General features: G+C 32.8%; 1 protein-coding gene and 1 non-coding gene across 2 annotated transcripts; both read right to left on the bottom strand.

Moving 5' to 3' along the window:
• Nucleotides 1-813: 813 nt before the first annotated feature.
• LOC146533851 (NFX1-type zinc finger-containing protein 1-like) lies at nucleotides 814-21,687 on the bottom strand. Its single transcript, XM_085194696.1, has 27 exons — nucleotides 21,491-21,687; nucleotides 20,469-20,519; nucleotides 17,422-17,619; nucleotides 16,370-17,010; nucleotides 15,597-15,819; nucleotides 15,455-15,500; nucleotides 14,834-15,059; nucleotides 14,583-14,756; nucleotides 13,533-14,504; nucleotides 12,276-12,428; nucleotides 11,970-12,117; nucleotides 10,550-10,633; nucleotides 10,087-10,355; nucleotides 9,503-9,649; nucleotides 9,180-9,354; nucleotides 8,883-9,025; nucleotides 8,114-8,265; nucleotides 6,818-7,007; nucleotides 6,563-6,691; nucleotides 5,727-5,855; nucleotides 5,451-5,606; nucleotides 4,766-5,006; nucleotides 4,525-4,687; nucleotides 4,114-4,225; nucleotides 3,788-4,005; nucleotides 3,181-3,458; nucleotides 814-1,994 (listed from the first exon to the last, which is right to left on the bottom strand). The coding sequence occupies exons 2-27, from the start codon at nucleotides 20,497-20,499 to the stop codon at nucleotides 1,468-1,470; spliced, it is 5,925 nt and encodes a 1,974-aa protein (XP_085050822.1). The 5' UTR covers nucleotides 20,500-20,519; nucleotides 21,491-21,687; the 3' UTR covers nucleotides 814-1,467.
• Nucleotides 21,688-22,647: 960 nt separating this feature from the next.
• Nucleotides 22,648-22,718, bottom strand: TRNAG-ACC (transfer RNA glycine (anticodon ACC)). Its single transcript has one exon. It is a non-coding gene; the product is annotated as a tRNA-Gly (tRNA).
• Nucleotides 22,719-26,419: the final 3,701 nt, after the last annotated feature.

Genomic DNA, 26,419 nt, shown 5'->3' on the forward strand with positions numbered 1-26,419 from the left:
TTTTGTCATTTGTTTAACAATTTTTCTACTTGATATATATTCGCTAATAAAGTTTACAACATTTCTGATTAGCTAGCACAATATACGTCTTGTGAAATTGGAAATTCACCAATCAAATACCAATACATACCTCAAAATTGTCCACATCTATAATTGTACAAGTACTAGTCTCATTCTCGTAGTTCGAATTATATACTATACTCTAATACCTGGCGACTAGCAAGTGTTGGAAAGTGACGTCACACGCCGGCCACGCGATCGAACGGCACTCGAAATTTTTGCAAACTTTAAATGCCTGTAAAATTATAACTACTTGGTTGTTTTTAATGGAACAAAAACTACTGTATATATACATAAGAACTTTACTGTAAGGAATTGTCAAAATCTCAGGTTGGACTAAAATTCAGAATTTCTAGCGATATAGGATATCATCATAAATGTATTTTTATAGGTTTTAATTTGTTTTTCTTTTTTTCAATTCACTATAAATTTACATTCATTAAAGTAGTAATAACTTTAAAAATATCTACAGGGTTATATTTCATAAAGTTTAAACTATTTTTTTCAGAAAAATAATTAAAACTTTATGGATACTAACACAGTATACTACTATACTGTCAGTCAGTAACAAAGTATGCCTATCGACGACGATAAAACAAATTTTCGACCCATTATGTCACATTTCGTCTCGACAAATGGTGGCGCGTTTGTAATTTGAATCGACCTTCATTATATTCATTTTAAACTAATATTCTATGGGTTTAAGTAGTACATGAGGTGAACTGTAATTTTAACGTAATAAAGAGTCAAAAAAATTGAGAAAAACTTTAATGTAATATAATGTAATTATTATTATTACTATTGATTAATTATAAATTTTAAAGGAAGTTTTTGTATGAAGATTTACGTTTTACAAAAAATAAACAATTTTAGATATAATAAGAAACATTTAAGAAATATATCTTTTCTATGATCAATATATTTCAGAATATGAATTACAAGTTACACATTATAGACAATAAACCTAGACATAAAGTGCAAAAAATAACAAATTAAAAATAAGGACATAAAACGAATATTAAAAATGATACATGTCACTCACATTTCACTCAAGTATAATTATTAGTAGTACAGTATAACAACAGCAATATCTTAAACAAAGACATTAAACATATAATATACTTATCAAGAAGTAGTAACCTAGTATTTTACGATTTTTGATTGTTTTTTTTTAGTTTTTAAAAAAATCTTTTAAAATAAGTTATTTAAGTCAAAGTTTGCCATATTATTAGCCTCTTCGGACCAAGCGGCGTAATGAGAATTATCAATTTCCGATGCGTGACTGTTGCCTGCAAGTAATGCGTAGTTCTGGCCTCCTATAGAAGCTTTACATTCTATACATTTGGACACTTCCATCGCTCCTCCGCACTGACCTATGTTATAAAAATGGCCGTTAGGACATTTATACTAATTATTACGGATTATATTACGGATAATACGGATTAAATCTCGTTCTTGCTTAGAAATTGTACCAGACACCTTAAGAGCTTGTTGTAGCTTCTTCAGCGACTCTATGGCAGTGTCTTCATTAAATGTATTGAATCCCAAGATAGATTCTTTTGCATCATTGGCTGCCTCTTCTATGTTCGGAACTGTCTTGCTAGATAGGTAAGTTGGGTGGCCATATATTTTAGAAAGATTTACAATCGAATTCATGCGTTTTATTTCCTTTGCGATGTCCATTTGCTGCTGTTTACTTATTTTTTGTATGTTACACATTAGAGTGTTGCAAATTATGGAATTCTGATCTATGATATTATTGAGCAGATGAGTTAAATTTGACGATTTAAATTTATCGTAAATATCTGATAACAATTCCAGTATGTCGGTTTGTATAAAAATTATGTTTAATTGTAATAAAGAGTGTTTCCTGTTTCTCTTAGAGAAAACATATAACTTGTTAATAGCACATTTCCAGACAGAGAAAGCCAAATCTGAAAAAAAATATGTTTGTAATATGAAAGAAGAGAGAAAATTATATTTATCTAAAGTATACTTCGACTTATCCTTTGTGAATTACTAATACATTTGCAAAATGAAATGATTACAACCACATTTTACAGAAAATGTTATTATGTTTATACAACAGCAAAATTAAAGATTATTTTTCAAAATGTATACTTTGTTATACCTACAATACGTAAGGAAAATGTATATGAAATGAGGTACCGTGTATTAGAACCGTGACTTCTGTACCAACTTCATGGTAGATCAACGGTTATTTAAATTTGCTGACTAATTAACCTTTTTTATATGAATCTTGTTTTAACTTTATAGTTATTTAACTTTTTTAGGTATTGTAAATTTACAAGTTTCGGCTTATGAGAATTGTAAATCTCGTCCTTTACACATGCTAGTTATAAGGAAAAAGAGGTTGACAGAGAGATCGGGAGACAATGAAACGGGCAGAAAGACAATGAAATGATCCTATAAAGTTCTTTTGTTTTGTTTTAAGTTTCAGGACCCCTAAAAAGTGATTGTCGTGATAAAATGATAAGACTAGTGTTAAGCTTTAAGCTGTTTTTGGTCAGTCAGGTCAGTCATGTTTTAACCATATTTATATTTCCTGTTTGGAAAACATTGATTAGGCTGTGATGGCGCTATATTTCGGCCTTTCCGCAACGGAAATAAACTGGTGAAAAAACAATACTATTCCCGTATGATAAAACTGAATTCATCGGGGAATGTTAAAAAAGCATTAGTCGCATTTTTTTGTTAGTTGAGATCATTTTTTTTTTCTATTTAAATATGTATTTTCAACGCCTGACTATATTTATTTTAGATCAGTGTTAATAAGTTTGACGTGTGTTTGAGTTGTCTGTGGTATCGTAGCTCCCAAACAGATAAGCCCGATTTTGATTTAGTTTTAAGACTTTATCCAGAGTGTTCTAAGCCATTATATAAGAAAAATATGTACAGCCGTATACGGAAGATTATTAATTATCTTCAAATTGTTTGTTTACTTCTACACCTTTTTGTGTCGAGGGTTTTATATAAGCAATTTTTTAATATTAGCCAATTAATAGTGAAACTATCCTTCTCATACAAATTGTTAGTTTAAATATATTTTGTTGTTATACACTTAAAATCAAATAAATAATATTGCAATATATTTTTTACCTTTGTATATTGCTTTTTGAATCAATGTTGCTAGTTTTTCTTCCAATTTCAATGTAGTCTGGTGTATTTGTTGTTTCGTTCCAAATACGCGTTCCTTAATGGGATTAATCTCAGTTTCGATCTGGTGATTCACTTTATCTTTGTAACGATGTGTGTTTATGATGGGTTTTCGACAAATTGGGCAGGCTGGGAGCGATATTGTCTCGCTTTTACTATTCATTAGACTTTCAAGAGTTTCAAATTCCATTATGTGACCACAGTCTTTCAGTACGATAAACCTAAAATTTTAAAGATTTTTTTGAATTGGAATATAAATCGATGATTGTCTGATTAGTATTATTATGTTTTAAAGATAGTATTTTGTTAAGTTAGTAAAAGGTATTAAAATGAAATTTCAAGTAAAATAAATTCATTGCAGAATAAGATTATGGTGAATAATTAGATTTTAAAATAATGTAAACAAAGTTGACATTCTATGCAGACAATATTAAATTGTATTAAGTTCAGGATAGGTTTAATCTTTGTACCTCGCATCTGCTACAGTCTGTGGGTTCGTAAATAAAACTGAATAGAGTTATAGGTAAACATAGATAGTTAAAGTGCGTACATGGCGTCATCGTCGAAGGCGTCACCGAGAAAGTCCGTGGGGAACTGTTCGGGGCGGCAGACATTGCAGACGTCGGGGCAGGGCTCGCCGCACAGGCCGCGGCACGCGTGCCCGCAGGCCAGGCACATTGGACAGCGCCGCTGGCACGCCGCCACCTCGCACGGCTCTCGGCACTGCCGCGAGCACTGCACGTGCGGGCACTTTCGGCTGCACTTCTCCTGAGACACGAAATGGAGACAATGGTCAAACGGCAATGCTCTGAATTATATCAGTTTGTTGATATAATCAAAAAGTTAGTGGCGGGAACTTTCAGGTGGTTTACTTACACGACAAGGCACACAGGGCTGGCCGCAGGAGCGCGAGCAGCGCGAGTGGGCACAGCGTATTTCACACTTCTTACGGCACGGCGGACACACCTGACTGCACGGCTCTTCACAACTTTACAAGAATGATAAATTAACAATGTTTTACAACAATAAAAACAAGTTCGACTTTTGCAAATTTATTGATCTGTTTTAAATGGTTGTTTAATTATTATTATTTTCCTGAACTGAGTTTGTTCAATAAGTTCCGCCACTCAACATGCATTGTCTAGCAGTGATTAAGCCGTTTTTAGTTATTAGCATATCTAAAATAGAGGTAGGTCGAGAAAAAGGTTTTTATTTTTTACCTATTTAAAAATGTGAGATATTAAACGTTAAAATACGGTATTTTAAAAAGTTGCAAAGTGTATTAACTCATGTCCGCAGATGTTGGTCCGCTGGCACCTCCTCGAGCAGGGTGCGTGCAAGCGGCCGCGCAGGCAGCGCGCGCAGTCACCGGCGCACGCGTGCCCGCACGCCAGCTGCGCGCCGCACGCCACCCCGCAGTACTGCATCAGCGAAGCCGGCTCCAACTTACCTTCGCATATTCAATTTACGTATAGTAACATTGATGTAGGAGTGGCTGGCAAGTTCTCATTTGTTTAAATATACGAACCTTCTAGGAATGTTGACAAAACTTTGCACGGTAAGTTAACTTTATGGCCACATGGCGAGTCGCAAGGCCGGAGAACTATTTCAGTGCATTTCTTTTCATCACAAATATCTTTACACAGTTGGCGGCAAGGGTGGCCACATGCGAGCACCTTCTTACACAATTTTGTGCAAAGATTTTGCTCTGCCTTAATCCTACATTCGACTTCTATTTCATGTCCACACTCAACTATAGGTTTCACTACCTAATGAAAAATAAATCAAATTACTTTTATTTGACACATTGTTATTTTATGTAAATTGTACACATCAGAATTTGCAAAATAATGGTATTTTTTTTTTCATCTTTACGCTGTATCCCGCATGTATCAGAGTAGGCAGAGAGAGCCTAATGTTACTCCAACCCCCACCTTCCGCCGAATTCTGGAGGCATTGCTTGTGGGTGTCCCTGGTAGAGGCATCCTAGCACTGTACATGCAGCTTCGCCAGGCGTTAAAAATGTATCGCATATGTAATTATTATTACCATATACAATGATATCATTGTATAAGGATTTAATACATTATAATATATAATCGGGAACTTTAAATAATGCAATATAAAAAAAATATAAAATATAAAAAAATAATGTTAATCTGCCCTTAATGTAGCATATCGTTAATTAAAATCAGTTATTATTATAAACTTGCCTTTTGCCTACATTCACATATTTCATAACATATTTTCTTACAAAAATGTCCACATTCCAGTTTTTTTGCACATTTTTTAAGACACAGCTTTTCATTTGGGCTCTTTGAACAAGGCACTCGTTCCTTATGTTTGCACAATTCACGTTTCTTAGTTACCTACAAAAAATATTCATTAAATATATTTATTATATTATTAGTATATAAGTTTAAGTCTGTTTATATTTTTAATATATTCGACACTATTACTATACAAGGAAATTACTATTTAAGACTTACTTCAACTAAACAGTTGTCGCAAGCTTCGTGACATTTTTTGCTGCATTGGTGTAATCTATATTCTTCCTCAACGTCCGAAGTACTCGTACATCCTTTTTTTCTCTTGAGACAAGGTTTCGGACAGGAATACTAAAACGTGTGTGATTCAATCTTGATAATTTTTTTGTTAAAATGTTAATCTAAGTGTGTAAAAAATATGTCAGGAGGGTTATTCGACATTTCGCCTATTTTGTTAAGGACCATTAAACATAACCCGGACCGAAAAGTGGTGTTAGTTTTATTTATGTGTAGAAGAAACAAGCAGTACAATAAATCAGTAAATAATAAAATATAAGTCGAGGCCGTCGATTCGCAGTGCCACCAGCGGCAGCGTGACTGTAAACGCAATTTTGTTTCCCACTCGGGAGAATGAACTATTAAATAATAGTTTAAGTTATAAATATATATTTTTTCATTTTCTCGCTCTGGTAACAAGGCAAAGCGCGGCGTTGAGTTGCGTACTTGCCTGACTTAACATGCAACGCCTGGAATTCGACGGAAAATGGAAAGTGGAGGGTCATCATAGCACCAGATTCCGTCTACCTACCATACTATTGCAGATACAGAGAAGTTAAACAAATTCAACTAATCAATCAATAAATGTCATAGATAATCTATGTAATATAATTATATAAAAGGACAGCCGTAACCGCTGATCGAACGTGAAATTTGGACAGATGTTTAGTTTTGTAATGTGGACAGGCACTAAGAAGAGATTTTGAAAAATTTTAACCCTAAAGGCATGAAATAGTAGTTGAAAGTTTGTATGGGTGTTTTTTAAAATCGGCTAAAATTACTTTGACATGTTCAGGATCGTCGTTCACGTGGCAGCTGCGCGTACAAGCATGCCCGCAGCTTTCAACACGGAGGTCGCACGGCACTGGACATTTGACTTTATTCATATCAATGTGGCACGGCTTCTTTATCTACAATAATATATTCACACTTAAATTATAACTGTCAACAATCGCGTCATACAAGTATATGTTACCGGCAATCTATATAATTTGATATTCTCGTCGTAATTTCTCTCGGCAATGTTGGCTGCTTACCTCATGTCCACAGTTAGGCAGCTTAATGGTAACTTTAACAAAACACTTGATTTCTGGAGAACTTGGGTCTAGATGGCAGTAGACTTTTTTCAAATGTTTGCAAGGTAATTCCTTCTCCATCAATTGCATACAAGGCTTACACTTCTCTTTGCACATTAATGGACAAACGTGCGAAAGCTCACATATAATCCTAATAAAATTTAATTGAGAAATAGTATAATTTAAAAAAAAAATAGGAAAATATATATAATTTCCGAAGCCGTCGTGGCGCAGCGGCACAAGGGGTTCGATTCCCACTCGAGGAAGTGAAATATTTATTTACGTTTATAATTCCATTTCTTCGCTCTGGTGTCGAGGCAAAGCGCGGCGTTGAGTTCTGCCCCTCAACACGCAATACTAACAGAATTCGACAGAAAGTGGGGAATGGAGTGTTTTAATACTAAGATCTCTCTACCTACCCTGCTGTGTGAAGCAGATACAGCGTGAAGCTGATTTTTTGTTATATGTATAATTTCATTCGTTATTATTATAACATAATCAATAAAAACATTTATTCTATACATTTCATAGCAGAATGGGCAGAGACCACTGTGTGTTGAGTAGTAGAAACTTCGATACCACACTGACTTGTCAAACCGGGGAACTAAAATTTTTTTAAATAAAATCAGCGGTGATGATTACTACACCTTGTGTTGAGTGAGAACTCATAAGCAAAAACATTTAAAAACTGAAAATACTGAAACTGAAATATTAGTCTGACTGGAATATTAAACATTAAAGAACGGCATTCGCGACTAAGCGTGTGACGTCATGTCTCGTCTGGCCAATAGGTGCTTGCTTGAGCATCTTCCTCCGGCTCGTTGTGCTCTCGTGGGTTCGTTATTATTCCGCCACTGCGTGACGTCAGGTTGCGTTTAGACGGAATGCAAATTTTAAAAAGCGGTGAAACTTTGCAACGTTGTAATTTTGGAAATCCTGGCCGGATTTTGATGAAACAAAAACTATTAATATCTACACGAGTACGCGAATTAAAGGCAGTCATTGTTATATTCACTCGAGAAAATTAAATATTTAATCTTCGATCAACTATACACTAGTACATCAATAGTTGATTGAAGTATTTAATATTCTCATTTTCTTGCTCTGATGTTGAGGCAAAAGCGTTGTGTTCTACCACTCAATACGCAATGCCTCTGGAATTCGGCGGAAAGTGGAGAGCGGAGTGTATTAACACTATGCTCCCTCTGCCTACCCATGCGGGATATAGAGTAAAGCTGAGAAAAACCTAAATCATACCTCTCACATTTGTATGGACATATAGTCTTAGAATGTTCCTTATCGTAACCATGACAAACAAGTGGACACAAATGATGACATGGAAGGTTGAAATTACACTTTAAGAGACAACCACCTTCTGGTACTTTTTCAAAGTCATCTGGTGACGAGATCTATTAACAACATAAATGCTAAAATGAATGTGTTATTCAGGTTTTTGAGGTTCATAGTGATTATGGTGATTTTATAAAAGTATTAATTGTATATATATACATACGAATATTTTTTGAAATAACCTACATAGGTATACTACAATATTACGGGGGGTTCTCATATTATGCATACTATGAAATTTTAATTTTATGCAGTCTGGGTTTTTGTTTTTTTAAAATGTTTTTTTATTTTTCACTTTTTTGTCATTTTGTCATGGTAATGATAATCATAATATACCTTTTTGAAATCCTCGTATTGAGCTCTTGAAATTGATATCTATTTTGTGGAATTCGAAACCAATTTTTTTTTACTAAAAAATTGCCATGATAATTTCACGTCACCTATCTAAGAACACTTGGGCTGCTAAAACGAATCTAACGATGCCCCAATTATGTAAATCCGTTCAGTGGTTCTGGAGATATGACGTGATAAAAAATATTACATACATACATATAAGATACGCGCGAAAAACATAACCCTTAGCAGTCGGGAATTAGCTGTAGAAATGGATAATTTATTTGGTTAGATATGAGAAACCTTACTATAATGTTATAATGACAGATCAAGTATCACCTACATTCGTTATTTCATTAGCGTGGGTTTCACATTTGAGTAGTATGTTTTGTCCAATACTGCCAAAACTCTCTAAGGTACCAGCAATGTTAGTCCACAGTTCTGATTTACTTTTCAACATATCGATGTTCCCTAATATATAGAATCCTGTAAAAATATGAAAATAATTTAATAAATAAACAGTACTTTTTAGGTTCTGTCTATTAAAAAATAACATAAGACTTATATCACGAGAATTTTTGTATTGTTATAGAAATTATGTAATAACTTATCAAATAAAGAAAATTGAAAAGCGATAAACCTTCTCGTGCTCTGGATAAAGCGACACAAATTCGATTTGGTGTTCCTAAGAATCCAATTATATTTTGATCATTGTTCCTCACTAGTGACAGCAAAATTATTTTGGATTCCTCGCCTTGATAATTGTCCACTACAGTGATTTTTACTTTTGATAAATATGCATATTTCTCCCTCTCCTATAATTACAAAAAAAAAGTTAGTTTAATGAATCTCCGTTTAGTACATCTTCATAATTTGAAGCACTTGGAAGAGAAAATTTGCAATGTGTTTATTTTTACTATTCTAAGATATTTTGTTTAAACATTAAATCTAATTATTACTCACTTTCTTCATGTAAAACATCTGACCAGTGTATGGGGTTAAAATGGTGACATCTTCAGGTTCATAATCTTGCTGCATAATGTAATTGGCTAAGCACAAAGTCATATCACCTTCTTTTTCATTTTTTACTACAGAATGCTCTTCTTCGTACTATTAAAAACACATTAATAATAAAAGTAAATTCTAAGGTAAGTAATTCATTAAGGTTAATTAATATTAAGGTTTTAAAAATTATCATGTTTTACACTTTTATTGGGTGGCCAAATTATTACAGGCATTGTGTAACAGTATCTACCTTGGATTCCATTTCGGGTTATTCATGAACACAACGATAAAAGGTTCTAACCTAGTGGCTCTAACTCATCGGGAGCTAAAGCATTATTCATTAAATCATATTTTTAAAACTGTTTGGGGAATCGGTTACAATAGGCAAGATTTAAATTGTGCTATTTTAAGCTAATTAATTGTATGTTTGTTTTTAAATAAATAAAAAAAAATTCTGATGGAAAAAATCTATAATTAAGTAGGTACAAACTCTAATAATTTGGCCAACCACTGTAATTTAAAATTGGTTTACAAGGACTTACCTTTTCTTTGTAAGTGTGAGTGAAGAAGAATAAATTTTTCGTTACACCGCGTACGTCGGGAAAGTGTTCAACTGAGGGGTGGTTGAGCAAGTCCGGGTAAATGTGGGGGGAGACGAGTGCTGCAATATGAGGCCGCATGCGGTGCTGCACCGCGAGGCGGCGGCTGTGCACAGAGTTCATGATCATGCGCTCGAACAGCGACACCTCTATGTTACAAGTCTTCGCTAGGCGTCGGGAAGCCGCGGACGGCCTCAGCTGCTGGTGATCTCCTACATCATTCGTATGTTACATAAGTGTAAGTATAATCTTTTTTTAGACATATGCTCACAATAAGAAACACAACAATTTAATATAATTATTTAATATAACTTGGTTTCTGATTTTGAATCTTGTAAATTCTAATATAATTACGGATATTCTAAATATAGGCTGCAAACTTTGTAAATTATTAGAAGTATATTACCTATTAAAATAAGATGCTCACAGCTGTTCGTTAGAGATGTAACAATGTGCTGTTCTAATACTTCGGCAGCTTCCTCCACAATAACTGTAATAATAATATTTAGTTTTATTTTCCACCGTACCATTAATAAAGTAAGGAAAATAGGTATCAATGAAAGATGGTGAAATGGGTAAAAGTACTCTGGTACATTGGGTAATTTATTTTAACTCAATATGTCACGCTCAATTACATTCTTCTGCGCACTACTCATTACCATTACCGGTATCAAAACAAGAGAGACCAATTGTGGCGCATGGGGTACAAGTTACAACAAGCGTGCGACCGTAAACGAGACAGCTTGTGGGATCAATTCCCACTCGAGGAAATTAAATATTTTGTTTTCCTCGCTCTGATAACAAGGCAAAGGGCGGCGTTGAGTTCTGCCACTCAACTCACAATGCTTCCAGAGTTCGGTGGAAAGTTAATGGGACCCATTAACCATTATAGGTGTTCTAGGTTCCCAGGTTATCTTTGCCTACCTGCTGTGAAGCAACACCGAAGCATTAGTTTTTCATACGTTTAATATGTCTTAAATTCTTTGTTAAAAATATTGCATAAACTTAGAAGTTTGTTTTTTACTGCTCTAAGGAACTGAAGACCTGAACATTTAATATTAAGATGTCGAGATAACTGCTCTTGACAGACGGACAACAAAGCGATACTATAAGGGTTGCTTTTTTCTTTGACGGTGATACGGTTGGACGGATGTTACATTGTCTCATGTCTAAATGTATAGATAGTATATCTGCGCATTTTTTAAATATTGAATAGGTTTGCGTTTGACCGCATCAATTCTGGTGAGCGTTGACGCGATCTACGGTGCCGTGCGGTGCATATGCACGAATATTTATTTAAGTATATTTAAGAAAAAGATATTAATTATATTAGTATGGTCATATGGTATATGGTATACACTAAATAATTCTTAAGTCTTAGAAATCGTAATTTAAGTTTTTCCGCGTATATTTCAATTGCGATAAAAATGCCTTTATGTTGCTCCACAGCCCTCTCTATGTTTCACTGTTAGTCTCATAATAATGAGTTCAGCTGGTCCAGAGGTTAGTTAGCCCGGACAAACAGAAAAACAGATAAAATTGTTTATTTGTGTTTCGATATCGTGTAAGTAAATATATGCATTTGGAAAAAAAACTCTTATTTAACATAACATCATCACAGACAAAAAAAAATAATTTTCGGTACTTTTACATTAATAAATATCCCCAATTATAGTTTTTCTGATATGTGATCCACGTACAGACACGGATCAGTGACGATTTTATTATAAGTGTAAAATATATGAGTATAATTAATAATAATATATTTTTTTATTTGCTCCTTCTTTCTCTTCTGAAATGGTTTATCTATGTATATTCTTATTTACCGATAGGAGGGGCTAAAGCCTCCAGTAGCTTTCTGAGCCTGGCAGCCCCGCTTGTAGTCATCCCCACAACTTTTGCATGACGCATTAATTGCGTATCCATCATCAATCTAGCTTTTTCATAAGCAGTATTAGTTGAATCCAGCTTCTCCTGAATAATAAAAATCAAATTGTAGTAAAATAAATTCATTATTATAACATTAAGATGTATTGATTTTTAGCATTTTATATGCAATAAATTATGTATATTATTGTTACTGCTTATTTGTTGCATATAATTTTACTGTACTTTTATTTAAACATACATACCTGTAAAGGCTTAATATTTTCTTTAAGTTTTACTATTATAGACTCAGTCCAACTAAAATACAACATCCAGCGATCAACAATTGTCAAGCGTGTATAATCTCTAATAACAGTTGTATCTTTTAGGAAAACCAAAATGTAGTAATCTCGCATTTGCTGTGAAAAAAAAAATATATAAGACTAGCAGATTCAGGCGGCTTCGCCCTCTTTAATCATACGAATATTTATTAAATATATTTATGAAATTATTTTTAGTTTTGGGCGTAAAATATAATAAACTGCGAAACACGTGTACAATGAAATATTTTTAAGTCTGAATTTAAAATAAAAATAAAATCGGTGCCAATATAAAGATGTTTCCATACAAACTTTCAACCCCTATTTCACATCTACAGGGTTAAAATTTTTCAAAATCTCTTCTTAGTGGTGGCCACGTTATGAAAATAAACATTTGTCCAAATTTCACATTTCTACCACGAGCGGTTACGGTTGTGCGTGCGTCTTAGTCAGTGAGAACATGTCCTTTTATACATAAAATGAATTACGCTATATATATATATATATATATATACAGGGTGGAAGAGGCAGCGCTTCTTTTATTGAAACTGCATATGGGGTAATATATTTCAAACCCACACCTAAGAAATTAATCAAGGTACCTCAACAGTTTGGACGTAGGATTTTTTTTTCATTTCACGATTTTTATCCATACCTGTATTTCGTGTGACGCACACATACGTGTGCGACATTTCCGATTTGACAGGTAAGTGTGTGCGTGCCTATGTTATACTTTACAAATGGCGTTTTATTTTAAAACGATAATTTTATTATTTATTTTGTTTGAAAAAATAACTTTTTCATTTTTGGGAATTATTTTTTTTTCCGAATTATATTAGGCTTTTATAGAGTAATTAAAACTGTGGTTTCATTTAAAGTAGTGCTGACAATTCCACCCTGTATATATATATATATATTGACTTTTTGCCAAAAATAATTTTAAAGAATGTATATCATAGTTGGCAGACCGCTTAGATCCCATTAGCTTCGAATATAATTTCAATCTTTATAGATTTCAATTCTGCGTTAACATAGAAGCTTGACTTTCGAAGGACGGACGGACAGACAAGCAGGCAGAATAATTCCGTTTTTGTAGTTCGGAACTATAAAAAGTAAGTGAACTATACCTAATTTACTTCTGACATTTTAAAAGCTATACGACATGAATTACGTGAAATAAGTGTAAAACTACTTAAAACTTACATTAAACAATCTGATTTGCGCTCGAAGGATTGCAATGTTTCTATGTGAATGACGTTTCCCATTTGGGTTTTGACTATTATTGAAATATTGAATTGAGTACGTCAATTTGCTTTGTGCTTCTTTTATCGAAAAACTCTTACTAGTATTCATACCATTATATTCGTCAAAATCTATATCTAAGTTATCGATTAGTACGTTATTTCGGTTATCGTCATCTTGATTCCTCGGGGTACTGGAGGAAGCCTTAAGAAGCTCCTCCTGTTGAGGTTCACATGGAATTGGTTCATTTAAATCGTATTCTAAATATTCGAATAACCAATGTAATAACGGATCTTTATTAGCATCAATGACCCCGCCATAATATTGGGCAATTATATCGCATTGGGGAATATACTGTTTTATGCAAGTATAGCTTAAAATGCAATCAGATATGGAATCAATTTCTTCTTGCGCTTTCCGAATTTCTAACATGCAATTTCTAAAGTTTTGTCTCTCTTCACAATATATATTGTATGTGTTAGATGAGATTTTAGATCTTGGTGATTTTTTTCTTATATTGTTTAAATTAAACTCCGTCATTGCTTCGTTTTTAGATTGACCACCAATTCTAACAATAGAATTAGTAACTTTTGATATTTCTTCCAAAAACTGGTCTAACGCATGATTCGTATAACAAACAACAAGCAATATACAACCAGACTTTGATAAGTTCCTGAGGAGTGTTTTTGCTACTTTTACACCCAAATAGGTTTTTCCTGTCCCTGGCGGCCCTTGAATTAACGCGAACTCGCGAGTAAGAGCGGTTTTGTATGCATCGTATTGACTTTCATTTAATTGTAATTCTCCACTTGTCGGCCATGTTGTCGAATCTAATACTTTGAAATAAACCAATTCATTTAATATTTCTTCAGAAGTTTTTATTATTCCATATTTTGTATTTTCCTCCACATATGAGGGGTGACTAGGTTCCGGCTGAAATTATAGAAATAAGTAAAGGAGTCTTGATTAGTCATATTATATGTCAAATATAAAATATCGCGCATATCTTACATTCACATCAACTATATATTTCTTCATTGCTATATGTTTAGGAAAGGTAGGATTCTGCAAGGCTTTGAGAACATGATAATATGATTCATAATATACTTCGCTTTCGATCATTGTGTAACTATCATTATTGTATAATTCATGCTCAACCTCCAAGTCGAGCACTGATACTGGTATCTGTAAATTATGAACAAAAAAATTTATATATCGTGTAAATGACATTATTTTATCAGCGCCTACGTATTTTGACTTACCTTGCCTTTACATAAATTTTTTTCGTCCTTGTCCAATATAGTTGCTACAATAACAGACTTACAAGTGTCCTTCGTAAACAGTACTAAGGACCCAAAAAGAAATCTTCTGTTATGAGACCAGTTTATTTTTGCAAATTTTTTCTTGGTAATCTCATCAAATTCTACAATTGATCCTACTTTTTGTGCCGAAATGTAAGGCTCGGTAAATCGAACATTGCGGAATACTCTGAAATAATTACTAAGTAATAAATAAACATTTATGATAAATTGTTATTTACGTGTCAAAAGATTTAATAAATTTCTCTTGATACATTCAATTATTAATATGAGATTATTACTATTTTAAAGAGTGAAATTAATTCAAGTGGATTGATTAGTTATATTTATGTTAATATTCACTTATAACACTTATCTTGTTACCAGGACAAAGAAATGAAAATAAATAATAATAAATTTCCCCGAATGGGAAACTAAGCCACAACCGTCGCCTTTACAGTCACACGGTTGTGCCACAGCGAGACTGCGCCACGACTTCGGTTTTTTCCTTCTTTAAAACTTTACATAACATACACATTCGTATTCTATAAAATATTGGTATATTTCTAAAACTTTATAACTCACCTGATATGGTCATATTTTTTTTTCATAGGATCTTCGATATACTGACCTGTAAATATATGTTGATTTTATATTGAAACTTCTTTTCTTACCCCTACAATGAACGTATTAGATTTAATACACAGAAACACCGCTAGTCACTTACGTATTCCTTCGCGTATAACATCAAAACAATCTTCCCGGAGTAGCCTAAACTGTACGTCAAGGTAGTGCTCTACGTCGCGATAGCCTCCTCGCAATATATTAGCTCTAACAAACGGGCGATCACAGATCAAATCTTCACGCCTTGGTAGGACACTTAAGTCCCTAAAATTATCAGGTGGTTCATCATTTTCATCTACTTGAGGTTTTTCCTTAAGCTTCGTATCCTTAAACAATGCACAAATTTAAAAGTAAAACTTTAACATTATAACAATAACAATGGTCCAATTTAAACAAAAATATGGGGAAAATATGATGAGCGTGCAAATATATAAAGGCCCTCGTGGCAGTTTGTAAACGCTATGCTTGTGGGTTCAACACCCACTCACCGGATTGTTTATATTTTAAATTGTTTCCATTTCCTTGATTTGGTGCGCAGGGTTGAACTCAATGCCCCAAAACTTGCAGAAGAAAAGTGCGGCGGAAAGTGGGCAATGTGTCTTTACACTACGTTCCGTCTGCCTTCCTTGGTATGCTCGCTTTTATATTATCGATGACTGCGTGGTATTTCGATAAATATATATTTGCGCACCCAAGGATTTGATCTCTAAACGTTAAGGACGTGTTTACTGAGGCAAGGAAGAGCGGTGTCAATTGTATGCCTTAATACTACTAAATTATATTTATTTAATATACAAAATTTCTAGTTTTGTTTATTAATATACAAAATAGATTATATAAGCACTATTAATATTTATTATGTTTATAGTTTCTTACATTTTCATTTTCACGAGACGTTAAAATATTTCGAAGCTTGTCCAATTTAACGGTTTCATCTTTTGGCAATTCAAAGTTATGTCTTTCTTTAAGGCCCTCTAAACTAGACTTAGAGGTGCCCTCAATGAGAGACCTGCATTTGTTCAAAGCTGTAGATGGTGACAATAGAATGATTGAATCACAAAAAGTAATAAAATTCGTCCAAAATTCACATTCATTATTCCAGTATAGTTGATTTTTTACTTTGTCTTCTTTTTCTACATATTGTAAGTCCATCATATAAGTTCTCAGGTGTATAATAAATTGAGAATTACATATGTCCAAAAGAAATTTTAATTTAATTTGATCAAATGACGATTTGCAAATATTCGACATCAGCTTAAGCATCAATACAAACATATCTGGACGTTGTATTGGCGACTGTAAAAGTTCATGAAAGGCTTCTTTCTTTTTGTTTAAATTTGCTAGAATTTCTGTTATATCGGAATTGGCCAATTCTTGCAGCGTCAAAAATCCCATGTTCTTTTTATGACTTTTATCTTGATCTTTGTTATTGCGTCTGAACGCATTTGTGTTACGTACATTTCTAAGATCGTCGAATTGGCGTGTTTTATTCTGCAAGGCTGGGTTGAAATCTAAAACTGGGAATTCAGAGCATTGATAGAAATTTATAAGTACCACAAAAACACAAGACAGGCGGATTGTTTTTTAATTAAATACGCAAAATAGAACATATTAATTAAAAAAAACAATACCCAAAAACAAAGTACCTTATTAGGTAATACTATTGTATCAATATCAATATGACTTATTATATAGATATATATAAAATATGTATTTACTGTACCTTATTTATGTTTTTAGTACTATCATATCAAATAGTTTATTGCAGTAGGTATTTCTATTTATTAACAATCAAAACAAGATTTTTAAGAATGAGGTTAAATTTCAAGTCTATTATTTACCTTATAAAAAAAGAGATCAACCAGAGATGTGTTACTCAGTAAATTGTGACTTAATAGCAAATATAATAAGTTTTTTAAACATATTACCAACAGAGTTATTAGTCCGAATGTGGACACTGCTTGATCGTGGCGAAAAATATGGCATTTCACGTTCTCTGTGTAATGTTAGCGGTGATCTCGAAGTGGATCGAGGTCTGTTTTCATTAAAATTCGATATGCGATTATATCCTGGCCGTCGCCACCCTCGATTACCATGCGGCATATCATTCCTGGAGCGGGACGGACCTGAAACAATAATAATATTAGTTTTTAATGTTTCAAGTGACAGAATAAAACGGAACATTTATAAAGTCACTATGTTGTCCACGTGACTGTCCGTCGGTCAAAACCATTTTTATTACGATCGTGTAAATGTATTAAGCTAAAGTTCAAATCAAATATAAAGTCAAATCTATACAGTACCTACCTAGATTAAAATCGCGTAGATCGCAGGTTTGCAAGATGTGGGGTTAACGACAAAATGGTATTACAAGATATCATATTTAAACTTACAGGTTTTTTTACTTTTTTGTTTAAAAATAAAATGGAGAACAGAAAGGGATGATTTTTAATAAACATATTTGTAATAACTCGTTTCCGCTTCATCGATATCTATAGTGGTTTGTCTAAAAATGCCGCAAATTGCTGAAATGATACTAGGTATCGAGGAGTACGACGATATAATAATCTCTGCTGTATTTTATCACTTAATAATATTTTGTTATCTAACAACTCTCTTCGAAGCTCTTACTGATCTAATGTGTGTTTCGTTGTAATGCTCCTCCTCCTAGACTGTTAAACCTACAACTCTGAAATTTTGCAAGAACGTTGTGGACGACTGGTGATCCCAGCGAAGTAGTTTGGTGATAATTTTAGATTTTGAGTAAATGATCAAAATGTGTCCCATATAGAACGTTTTCAAATTCACGAGCACAGATTGAACTTTGATTAACCTAACCCAGCGCGTGCGGACAAAACAGAAAATTTCACAAAAAATTCGCCGTGCACAGCATGTGGCGGATTCTAGTTTTATTAACGCCAACTTTGCGTTACCGCCCTAGTGTTAGGGTTGAGTGTGGGGGTAAAGTAAAATGCCGTAGGAAACAATACTTTGGAAGTAAATATCTAAAGTAATCAAGCCAAGCCGTTTCCACGTCAGTTAATAATCTAATTTCTTTGACCCCCAAAGCTCCAGAGCTAATTATTCGCAAGCATCACGAGGTCCCCGCTGTAATTTTGAGCGAATGGTGATACAATTCGGGTTTATTGTTTTTTCATGAAATTTTCGCACTGTGACTCATCGTGTGCGCGTGGCGGCTATTTTGTTTACTCGTGCTATCTTGTGAGTACGAGCACTAGCGCCTTTTGTGTGACACGTATTTATTTCTATTTCATTGTTTGTTTTCATTTTTATTGATATTTCTTATTCTTTGTTGTTATCACCATGCCTAAGTATATAAAAAATACTGCTTTGGGGTCGTCAGTCCAGGGAGCTTGTTGTTCGCCTTTGAAACTACTTTGAAAGAGAACAACAAAATAATGGTGCATTGTAACCATTGAATTGAATTGTAGAACGAATAGTTTTTAATATTGGCCGCAATACTGTTTTGGTGTAATACTTATTAAAACACGTGAAAAATTGACCATGATGGTATGTTTGAAAATAAATTATCGACAATCACAGATTTAGACGACTTTGTAAAGGTTGCTATTAAAAATCATATTTATTATTTTTATAGAAAAACGGGGCTCAAGCATTGCTCAAGCGCATGCAAGTAAGTATAAATATAGTTTAAAAATATAACAGGAATTATTAACATTATCTATAAAATAAATAATTTTATTTGGTCGAAGAATTGTTTTTTTTTGTAAGTTAATTACACACTTAGATAATACTTAGCCATCATTTACGACAAATAACATGTTGGCTCTATGACAAGTGGACATCAACAATGTGCAACCTGAAGACTGATAAAAAGCACATTTTATTTTTATCATAAAAAAACATCGACTATCTATCGTAGCAGCACATCACTAAATACAACTATGGTTATAGTATTACTTAGCCTGGCCGCACACGTACAATAATATTGTCAATAAAGTACGTATTGTCAATAATATTTTGTGTGTGCGGTCGGTTTGACAATATTATTGTAGATTTCTAGAAATTCTGTTTTTGCCACGATAATATCGGGGTTAGACAGGGTTATTGTCAATAATATAAATATTTTAGTTGAATAAAAGACTTTAAATGAGGCGGACGCTTATGCTTTTTATATTTAAAATAGACGAGGAAAACTGTGGATATAGCGAAAAAAATATTGATATTACTACTATACTTATAAAACATGGGATTTTTTTTTCACCACGGTATTACGCAGTGGAATACAATATCTTTGCCATATTCTCATTTTTTCACAGAATTCTGGAGGCAATCTATTTTAAAATTAACAATTCAACACACAAATGAAGCTACTCAGCGACTGCGTCAGATTTTACAACGAAATATTGTCTATAATATTGTTTAGTATACGGGTCCATATATTGAACAATATTATTGCGTGTGTGCAGCTAGCCTTAGACATAGTTTGTAAATCGTGGCAAGTTGCCACCATTGACTGACAGTTACTGTCAGTCGCACCGCGCTACGGCGTCATTAATAGATTAGTAGAAATATTTTAATTTACTTAATCATAACTTAATTTTGTATGTTGCTGACTAGCACACTGAATATTACTAAAAAACGTAAATAAGTATGCTTTAAAACCCCAATTTGTTTATAAGACACAAGTGATCTTTTCATTTCATTATAATATAATTTTATTAAATAAGCAACACTTAGGATTGTACAACTTTATTTTGTTGTTAGTGTTAACGGTACGGGATGGGGGTGCGGTATGTGTCTATGTATCAAAATACCCTTTCTACATGCTTTTGTCTCGCGCATAACTCTGATAACCCGTAAAGTTCTTATAAGGATGTATATATAGGAACAATGACATCTTGGATTAAATGTTCCTTTACGTTTTAACCCAAAATAATTTTTAAATCTTATTAATAATTATAATATGTATAAAATATGTGACGATTGATACCTGGTAGATTTGGAATATCTTCATCCTTCATTTTGCAACATGTACAGCAGCCTGGAAAAATATATAATATAATGTTGTACTGTGTATTTATATTGTATACAGCAGATATAGTCGCAGATATAGTCTCTATTAATATTATAAATGCAAAGGTAATTCTGTCTATCTGTCTGTCTGCTTCACTGTTCTGTTTAAGCAACTGAACCACATACAATGGAATTTGGTATTGAAATAGAATTTACTATCTTTTATGACAAAAAAAATAGGGGATAAAACTTTATATGGAAATCACTACAAGAAAGGCTTTAAATATAGAATTATAATAATGTACTACTCAATCATACATCTAAAAAGAGGTGAACTATTCAATAGCAATCAGCTCCATGATGTATCATACACACAACAGGGTAGGCAGATGGAACTTAGTGTTAAGGCACTGTTACCCATTTTCCACTGACTCAATGGTTTGCCTCAACACCAGGACAAGACATGACAATATAGCAATTTAATAGTACATCATTTATAAAATTTTAGGCCTTTGCACCAACTACAAGCTAATCAGTAGTTAGCACATATTAATTAATAATAATATTGTATGAACATTAAAGATAGTTAAGTTTGCATAGGAAGTATTTTAATTTAAATCTTTATTAAACTCTAATATTCTTTTAAGTTCTTTTTAATAATAGTCCTTATCTAAGGATATGATAAGCATTTAATGTAAATTATAATTGCCCTATATGGAACATCATTTAAATTATTGTCTTAGTTGATTACAGAGCTTTAAAACGCAGGGAGCTCTTTCTCTGTACTACAACAGTCGCACTTTCGAGAATTTTTAATAATAATAAGGATATTCTGAACTGTATCCATTTTATAAAGCAAACGTGAAATTCGCTACTAATTAATGAAACGGTCGGCAAATGCAGTATAATAAAAGTATTATAGGTGGTAACTTGGTAAGCTAGTAGTTATTAATTTTTATAACTTATATAGTTATAATAGAAAATAATATAGGTACTTACTTACGCAATAAAAATATCACCAATCAACACTGTTTGAAATATAATCTATATAAAACTATTACGATATGCGAAATATACGAAACTACTTCTTGTTTCCTATCAAAGCTTGTAATACAAGTAGACTGTAGAGGTAGAGTAACAAACTAACAATCTGAAGTCTGAAAAACGACACTCCATTCTAAATGATAAAATTACAGCCCAACGTTACACATGTGTTGCCTAAACTGTTGTTCATATTTCCCAAGGAAATATTCCTAATCACTGAAATTGACAATTACAATAACTAAGTTTAACAAACAATACTGCCCCTGAATGTGTTATATCATATTTTCTAATAAAACAATATTTTTCTTTTCATTGATTGTCATTGGAATATATTGTCCTTGCTTCAAATTAGGCATAACACAGCATTATCTATAGTGATTAGTATTTTATTATTTAAATATTATACAGTAGAATGGTAAACAAAATATTACTTAAGGTCTGATTATAGAGGCACTAAATTTGGATTCCCTTATTTTATGTAAAAACATAAACTACGGATCTGGCAACATTATTCAAAAAGCACGGGGGAGACCGAGATAATATGGAATTCTATTTATTCATTATTATAATGTTATACTTAGGGCTGACAGTTTTATATATTTAGTTAGATAAAAATTATATCATAACTAGCGACCCCCTTGCGGCTTCGCCCGCTTTTACTACTGGATTATTCATATAATGTATGTTTGCAAAGCACTTAAGATAATGTGAAAATTAATTAAACCCGCATTTTCGTAGTTTCAATAAGGATTTTCCAATTGTTTTACACAGCAAGGATTTTATAGTAGGTACCGTAATTTTAAATCTGTGCTACTAATCTTTTCAAGTACTTATTAAAATATATTTAAATGACTATTTTTAAACGGAAGAAATTATAAACAAAAGCCTACCTACTAATAACTACTACAAAAAATATGAAACCAAATAGATCGCGCTGAAATAATACATTTAACTCCAATTATCCAATACATGCAAACGCATCTAAATCTTCGTTGCTATAGAGGCAGCCGGGGGTTTTTTTTTCGAACTTGTGGTTAATGTTGAAGAGGGTATTCTGTCCCTGATGAAAAGCAAGCACTAACGTAGCTGTCTGTGAGGAAAATTAAATAGAATGCATCGGCCGGGAATTGAACCCGGGCCGCCCGCGTGGTAGGCGAGCATTCTACCACTGAACCACCGATGCGTGTAAGGCAGGCGGGCGCGGACGCATGGCGACTGGCGAGCCGTTTCGCAGCAAGGATTTTTTGATGTTGTAACAACTTCTAAAGTACTTATTAAAATGAAAAACAGTAAAAGACAGTTTTGATCTACATTAAATGGCCAACGTAACTAATATACTTATTTATATGCTGTGAGTAGTCGGCACAGCTCAAGTGTCAACGGCGTGATGTGTCAACAATTAAATGCGTTTTTCTCTAAAACTATTCGCAATTTCGAAATTGTGTAAAAAGCAAATTTTATCTTCGTTTAACGTAGAAAATTAATAAAGTATTTTAAAGGATAAGGATTAATACCATTATGGAAAAATATCCCTCACAATAAAAAATATATTGAAATTACTATTTTTAGACAGAAATATGATCACTACACGTTATCCTTAAAAGATAAAAATATGCCATCGCGGACTTTTTTGTAGATCTTATTAAAAGGAACAATACTCCAGTACATTATTTTCATGTAGTACTTACCATTAAAGCAGCGCATGCGCGAAAGTGTCTCAACGGGTAGGACTTTAGACACATTTATCGTATTTATGTTAATTTACATAAGAATGTACAAATAATAAACTACATATAAACCTTCTACGAAAAATACTCGACCTAATGGTGAAGACCGCAACAAAATCCGTTGGGTGGTTTAGAAGAAGAAGAGTTAGAAACAACAGACAGACACGAAAAGCGACTTTGTTTTATAAGATATAGGATAGGATACTGTTATTGTTTATATATTGTATATAATTATGTACTTCCTGTAAAAGTTAATTTAGAAAAAAAATTTTGTACTTTTTGCGCAAATTATTTAATTTATGTTCTTTATGTTGTGAATAAGTAATTGAGATTCTGCAAATTAATAATGCAAATCAAAAACATATGATAAAATTTTCTCCTAAAACGTAGTACGAAAAATTTAATTAAAGGTGATTGTGGCAGGATTCTTTTAGGCAACCCTAGTGTTCTACTACTTTATCATGTATTATCTCTACATATAATAAAACAGTAAAAATATTTTGTCTGTACATTTAGTATTTTTGACAGAAATGGATAGTATTGTAGTAGTATTTGACTGAAATGGATGTATTATTCTTTTTAAGTACCCAGAGGGCCAAACAAAAATATATTTTTTTAATTTCTTGTTTGTATGTATGGTTACGCTAATCTCTGAAAGTAATGAACCGATTTACGTAAAACTTTCACCAATTTCTTTGTTTTAACCAAAAACGACTCATTAAAAAAAGTTTATTCATTTGAATGAATTCAAGGCATGAGTTTGCCTGCAAATATAAAGCAGTCCATATCTATACGTATACTTATAATAAATCTGTATTTGTTTGTAATTAATCTGTATTTTAAACCGACTTTCAAGACAAGGAGGTTCTCAATTAATTATTTTCGATTCGATATTCGATTAATTTATTTGATTAATTATTTTGGATTCGATTTCGATATTGGATCGATTCGATTTGGGTATTTTTTGTAATATGCAATTATTACAGTTATTTTACAAAGAATATTATATATCCTTACCCAAATCAATAATTTAACATTTAAGGCTGTTTCAGAACGAGTAAATTAAATTATTCATTGCCATCAACACATTTGACTGTCAGTCAATTCTGTTTATTAAGTGAATTTCGTGTGTTCTCCAAAGAACGTGATATTGGCGAAGTGATTAGTACTCAACTGGCACGCTCGAAACGCCATAAATTAAGAACAGAACATAATAATCATGTAGTTCAAGCGAGCGAAGCCGCGGGGGGCTGCTAGTAACTATTAAGATTACCTACACAGTACACGTCATATACATGTTTAATATTATCATAATTATTAATGTATAACTGAATAAAACGAACGGTATATTATTATAGTAATTAGCAATTTTTTGAAATAAGTATATCAAACCACTAGACAAAATAACAGAAAAAAAAATACAAAATACTTATTGCATTCTATATTATTTTAATTTTCTAAGATTAAATACGATAGTGATAGTATTATTTTTTTATAACTGAATTAAGTACGAAAAAACCCTTTAAGTATAACTTATATAGTATTAAATATAGTATTAGTAATAAAATAAATATATCTATACTTATCTATAATATCTATACTTATAATAAAATCGTAAGAGGACGACTTTTCAAATTTTTATCTGTCTATTGAGGCCGTTGTGGCGCAGCGGCACAAGGGTGTGACTGTAACGGAACGATTATGGGTTTGATCTCCATTCGAGGAAGTGAAATATTTATATTTCCATATCTTCGCTCTGGTGTCGAGTTCTGCCACTCAACACGCAGTCTCCAGAATTAGGCAGAAAGTGGGGAACGGAGTGTCTTCTTAACACTAGGTTCCCTTTGCTTACCCTGCTGTGTGCGGGATATAGCGTGATATCTGTGCGTTTGTTATCGCTAATCTCAGAATTGACTTAACCGATTTAGATGCAGTTTTCACTATTGGATTCTGGCAAGCTTCCGAAAACATCACCTAAAACATCTCTCTATTTATTTTATTACAATCGGTTCATAAATAAAGAAGTTGAAGATTTCAATTTAAAGTACTTAGTTCGACAACGTTCCTAAAATTGGTACAAAACCCTCTGTGAGCGAGTCTGACGTACGAGTATGCACTTAACGTACGTACGTAATTAAGATTAAAAACCTTTGCAAATTAAGTACTGTTTCTTGTTATGTGTAGATAAGATATGTATATTGATAAAATCATATATTACCTATCTATAATTTGAAACGTTTATTTTGATCAATTGATAATACCACATTGTACTTTTTAGATAAGGCTATACGAGCCTAGGCCTCGTATATATGTCAAGAAAGCAAGTAATTGCTGTTTTATGCATTTTTCTTGTTTTTGTTTAAAGTTTTGTATAAAGATCATTGAATCTTTTCTGCTCTTAAACAAAATTACTTATATGACCCTTTAGAAATACAACTACTTTTTTTCAGATTTGAGATTAGTAGGGATGTTTATTTAAATTTAGGTAATTTTCATTATAAAATTGTGCATGTTTAAAGTTGTACTTATTTATTATTAATAATGGATATACTTAACTTACTTAATGTATTAAAATAATTATTCCGCAGTTTTACATATTACTTTATACAAAATACTTATATTACAAAATAATGGAGAATCAAACTAGAGTGCTTGGTGTTTGTATAAAAAATACTTAAAAACACGTTTAATAGAAAGCTTTTAGGTAAATTAAAAAGATAAGCCAAAATAATTTAAGCAAACAAAAAAATTGTAAGAACTTGAGTATTGTCTATTTTAGCAGCCCCCCCCTCCCCCTGCATTATCACCCTCCCCCCAGAATCTTCATCAATTATGTAGAGCCCACAGTGGCGTAGCTAGGGGGGTGCGAGCGGTGCGGTCGCACCGGGCATCTACAGGAAAAGGGCATCAAAGTCGACGATTAGTGTGTTTTTTCTTTGTTTTTTAGACTTTATACCATTTTAAAGGGCATCAAGTCCTTTAAGCCGCACCGGGCATCAAAAGGAAAGGGGCATCAAAGTCGACGATTACTTTGTTTTTTAGAACTCAACGGCGATGATCACGTTTTTTTTTTTTAGAAGTCAACATTGACGATCACTTTGTTTTTTATAGAACTGATCAAGAAAAAAGAGGGATTAAAGTTGACGATTTGTTGAAG

Source organism: Heliconius melpomene, chromosome 12 (genome assembly GCF_056956725.1).
Source record: "Heliconius melpomene rosina isolate 202511_hmr_F chromosome 12, ASM5695672v1, whole genome shotgun sequence".
In the NCBI taxonomy this organism is placed as follows: domain Eukaryota; kingdom Metazoa; phylum Arthropoda; class Insecta; order Lepidoptera; family Nymphalidae; genus Heliconius; species Heliconius melpomene.